This window comes from Eurypyga helias, unplaced genomic scaffold (genome assembly GCF_000690775.1).
Source record: "Eurypyga helias isolate BGI_N326 unplaced genomic scaffold, ASM69077v1 scaffold30266, whole genome shotgun sequence".
NCBI lineage: Eukaryota > Metazoa > Chordata > Aves > Eurypygiformes > Eurypygidae > Eurypyga > Eurypyga helias.
In genome coordinates, this window is record NW_010255176.1 from 1 (window position 1) to 4,343 (window position 4,343).

The following is a 4,343-nucleotide window of genomic DNA, read 5'->3' on the forward strand; positions in this document are numbered from 1 at the left end:
CTTTAAGGCCCCTTCCCACCCAAGCCATTCTACAATTCCATGATTCCAAGAGCAGCCCTACCACGTGCCTGAAACACGGGGCTCATTTCTGCCTGCTCTCGCTAGCGGAGAATGGACGAGCTGAGAGATTCTGGCCCAGCAAGGAGCAGCGCTTGAAGGGGCTAAGCAGGCTGATTTCAACCTTCCCTCTTCAGAGCTCGACGACGCAGCTTGTCAGCAGGCTGAGTGATGAGTCAACGGAAAGACCAGATAATAGCTTACAAACATTTAAAGAAATAAATACCAAAGAGTGTAGGCATATATTTTTTTTTATGGCCAAACAAGGAGCTGCAGACAGGAATGTGATGAAATTAAGGCTGATCATGAAGAACAGCTTCCTGAGAGATTTATCATCCTGTGGAATAGTCTGAGTCAAAGTGATGGATGCCTGATGACAAAGATCACTTGAAATTATGCTGGGCAGGCGAGAAACCATGCGAATGGGCCTAAGGTGGCATGAAGACCGCTCAGACATCCAACAGCATTTGCCTCTCTAGCTTGTATTAGAGACACTAGTCATTTCTCGTGTGCCAGCTACACTAAACAAGCAAACAACTTCAGCTCCATCTCTTCATTAATACAACCTATTTGCTGTTTCACCTTTTTTTTTTTACTGGAGCTGTACACCAAACTGGTGGTTTCAATTATTTGTCCATAATGACCCCCGAATTCTTTTCCCAATCAGCATGTTGGATAACTGTTCCATTTAGCACATACTCCCTAGCTCGATCCCAACTTATTTTCCAGTTATCTGTATTGAACGGCATTTGTCACCTCAATTATCCAAATTCTTTGGAATCCGGCCCTGCTGTTCCTCATTATAAGCCCAAATCTTGTGACGTTCTGGGCACCCTACTCCTACCAAAGCCAAGAGTCCCGAGGAGACGAAGAGGCGCATCGGATATCGCTCAACTGTTTTCCCTCCAGTTTCTCTATTATCTGGGTGGGCTTTTTTTTTTTTTTTGGAAGTCTTGCTTCCAACACTGTCTTCCAAGCCTTTTCTATAAACAGACAGAATAAAGATACTAAAAATGACCCTGGGAAGAGGGGGAGGTCACTTTGCGGGTGTTTACTTACCACATAAACCAGTTATGACCAGTCCTACAATTCTGGAAGGCATGCTATCTTTCACAAGAGACTGGAGAACCTCCTTCCCACGTGTCAGTGTGACTGGCAGCACACTTGGTGAGGAGACAGCCAGACCTCAGCTAAGCTGAAACAACGACTGAATGACTGCGGCATCTCAACTGTATGCCCAAGTGCTTGCAGCACAAAATAAACAGAAAGCTCAAGCTCCAGCCATTCGCACGGTCTTTAGTCCCCTAAACTATCCCCTCAATCCTTGACCAACAGCCTTGGAGAACAATCTTGTTGAAATCAGGCCCCTGACCTACATGCCTGGTTGTTTACATATCTTTTTACCTTCCTCATCACTGCTGTCAGACTGAAGTTGTTTGATCCGCTTCCTCTTTTTCTTCAGATTTCCAGGCTCTCTTTCTTCCTCATCATCCGACTTGTCCACCCTCTTCATTTTACTGCCACACAAAGAAAAGAAGGAATGAGCACGTGTTATCCCTTGAAAGCATCAGGCATGCTTAGACAAGCACATTCCCGACAGAAACACCGCTAGCGACGAAATCAAACACCTCCCTACCCCTTAACATCAGGAGCATGACAAACGCTGAGGTATACTCACCTCCACAATTGGGCATAGGCGCACGTGCATTTTCAAGCCTCTCATCCTTACCCAAACCCAGTTCTCCAAAACAAGGAGGATTTTCTTTAGCCCCTCCACCGTTGAACGTTTTTGCCCAGCACCTCCCCTAACTTGGCCACAGCAACCTGGCAAGAACGCGTTTCTGATCTTGCCTCTATAGCTCAGGCTCCCAAACACTCACGTCCCCAACAGCATCGCTCAGAAGCTCTTTTGACAGAGTGCTCGCCACTGACTGACTATGAGGTAGTGTCTCAGAATCCTGGAGCCATTTTTAAAGACTACTGGAAAAATAAAATAGCTTCTTTCTTTTTAATGTTGGCGAGACATGTCAGACTAACAAGCCTGGAGGCTAAAGGCCCACGTATCCTCATCCGAGCTGGTACAGCTCAAGTGGCCTTCCCAACACCGCACTGCCAACATGCAGTTTCCAGGCCTTTGGCTTTTTGACTAAGACTCTCAATAAGAAGACCAGTTAGCACTAACTGCGATGGTGGGCTGGGCGGTGTGCTTACCTATTTAGTTAGAAACAAATTGAGACCACCAATTAATTACTCATAGGCCACCAGAGAGCCATCAGGCTGTAATGATTTTTTGTCTCTGTCAGTTTGGGTTGGATTAAACACAAAGGGCTGAACTTAAAATTTACTTGGAGCCTCAGCCCAAAGTAAACCAGCGGCATTGAAAGCAGCAGTACATTAGCTATGGAGATCAACAAGCAGAACTTTGTGTGCTGGAAGCTGTGTACATATAAGCTTGGGAATATACTACCTTCCCTGCAGTACAGGTGCTCCTGCCAGCCCCCCCAGATTGCCTGCGGGGTCTATACTAAATCTGCTCACAGTGTGAGGTTGGCTCATGGAAAGCCACCCCCTCCCCACTTGAAGACAATCTGGATCGTGTCCCTTCCCATTTGCAACGGCACAAATGGCCCCGAGGCATCTACAGCACTAAATGGAAAAGAAATATTAGGAAAGAATTCCAAGAGAGATAATTTTAGCCAGGCTTAATGCAATTTAGTAGTTGGAAAGAGGAGGTGAGCCAGCGTTGTATGACAAGCCAGCTCCATGCAGGCCATCAACAAGCGGGTTAACAGATTACAGGGACCCTGAATAGTGTGGCTCACCTTCTTTTGTCCTTTTGTTGACTTCTAGCAGGTTCTGTCTTCTTCCCAGGTTTCTCTGCTACAGTACTAGGGGATGACTCTGGTTCTGCTACAGGAACTGAAGGCTTGACGACTTCTTTCTCCTCCTTTGGCTGCTCAGGCACAGAGTTGACTTTGAGTTTATCTGTGAATAAACCATTAAAAAATTAAAAAAAACAAATGAACAAGCAAGGGGCATTCAGTATGGATGCCAACTTAAAAAGGAGTTTTTCTTAAAAAGAAAACACTGCGCACCAATAACACAGAAAACACTAGGGATGATGTATAAAAGTGTTAGGGATCTAGAATGACCCCGCTGAGCCAGGAGCCCCTCTTCTAGCCAGCCCCTTTGGCACAACGCCACGTCCATCCTTGCAGTCAGTCGATCCCTTCTAAATGAGAGTTTTAGTCAAGCACAGAAGCACCCAGAAACAGGAGAAATCTGAGTGAAGAAGAGCAACGAGAGGTGTGTGCAGCCTCCATCCCATGATTAGTATTTTCAGTGAGGTTGTGGCTTCTTGTCCCAGCCCAACCCCAACGTGAGCAAGAACCAGCCTCTCTTGCCTACACACCGCCACGTACAAGGACAATTCTGCTTCAAAAGGCTTAACCTGGTACTAGAAACAGCCTCAAGTTGTGCCGGGGGAGGTTTGGGTTGGATATTAGAGAAAATGTGTTCCTGGAAAGGGCTGTCAGGGATGGGAGCGGGCTGCCCAGGGAAGTGGTGGAGTCACCACCCCGGAGGGATTCGTGATGTGCGGACGAGGTGCTCAGGGACATGAATTAGAGGTGGACTTGGCAGTGTTGGGTGAAGTCCAGTGTTGGACTTGATGATCTTAAAGATCTCTTCCAACCTAAAGATTCTGTGGTTCAAAGATGACATAGCAGGTGGGAGTGGACAGCAGAATAATACATTTATCAACCTGACAGGCGGTGCTGTTCGCACACCAGCACCCAATTAGTCTGTGAGCTTCACCCAGCAGCTTTACACACACCCCAGCAGAAGACAGGAGCAGTCAAGTTTGAAACCTGTATCATCCCAAGCACAAGATGCCCGAGCGAAGTAAAACCGAGATCAACTACATCATCAGTAGGAACAGAGGCTGCCGAGAGGGCTAAGACATCATGCCAACGCCTTTCTGACCCTGCCTGGGAAACAAGCTGGCTGCTTCACTGAGCAAGGGAAACCATCGTGTACGTAAGAACCCGAATGACAGCTCTCTATTTACCGTCAACAGCAGAAAGCCGAAGGGCCCAATTATTGTTAACTCGGGACTTTCTGGCAACGGTGAAATCTTTGAAGCCAGGAGACACATACAATGTGCAGGGAATAAATCTTACTCCTAGAATCACCCGCTCCCTTCTCTACACATAATCATTTCCAGTTCTACTCTGCTTGCTTCTTCCCTGCAGCCTCCTCACAACTTTCCTTGAAGCGCTCCCTGA

The 4,343-nt window shown here is 46.9% G+C and overlaps 1 protein-coding gene across 1 annotated transcript in view; it reads right to left on the reverse strand.

Annotated features, from left to right (window-relative positions):
* Positions 1-1,461: 1,461 nt before the first annotated feature.
* POLD3 (polymerase (DNA-directed), delta 3, accessory subunit) overlaps positions 1,462-4,343 on the reverse strand; it is a gene marked incomplete at both ends in the record, with an annotated part of 12,007 nt that continues 9,125 nt past the window's right edge. The window contains 2 exons of the mRNA XM_010153254.1: positions 1,462-1,574; positions 2,880-3,042. Coding sequence (XP_010151556.1) covers positions 1,462-1,574; positions 2,880-3,042 — 276 coding nt within the window. The remainder of the gene's footprint in view (positions 1,575-2,879; positions 3,043-4,343) is intronic.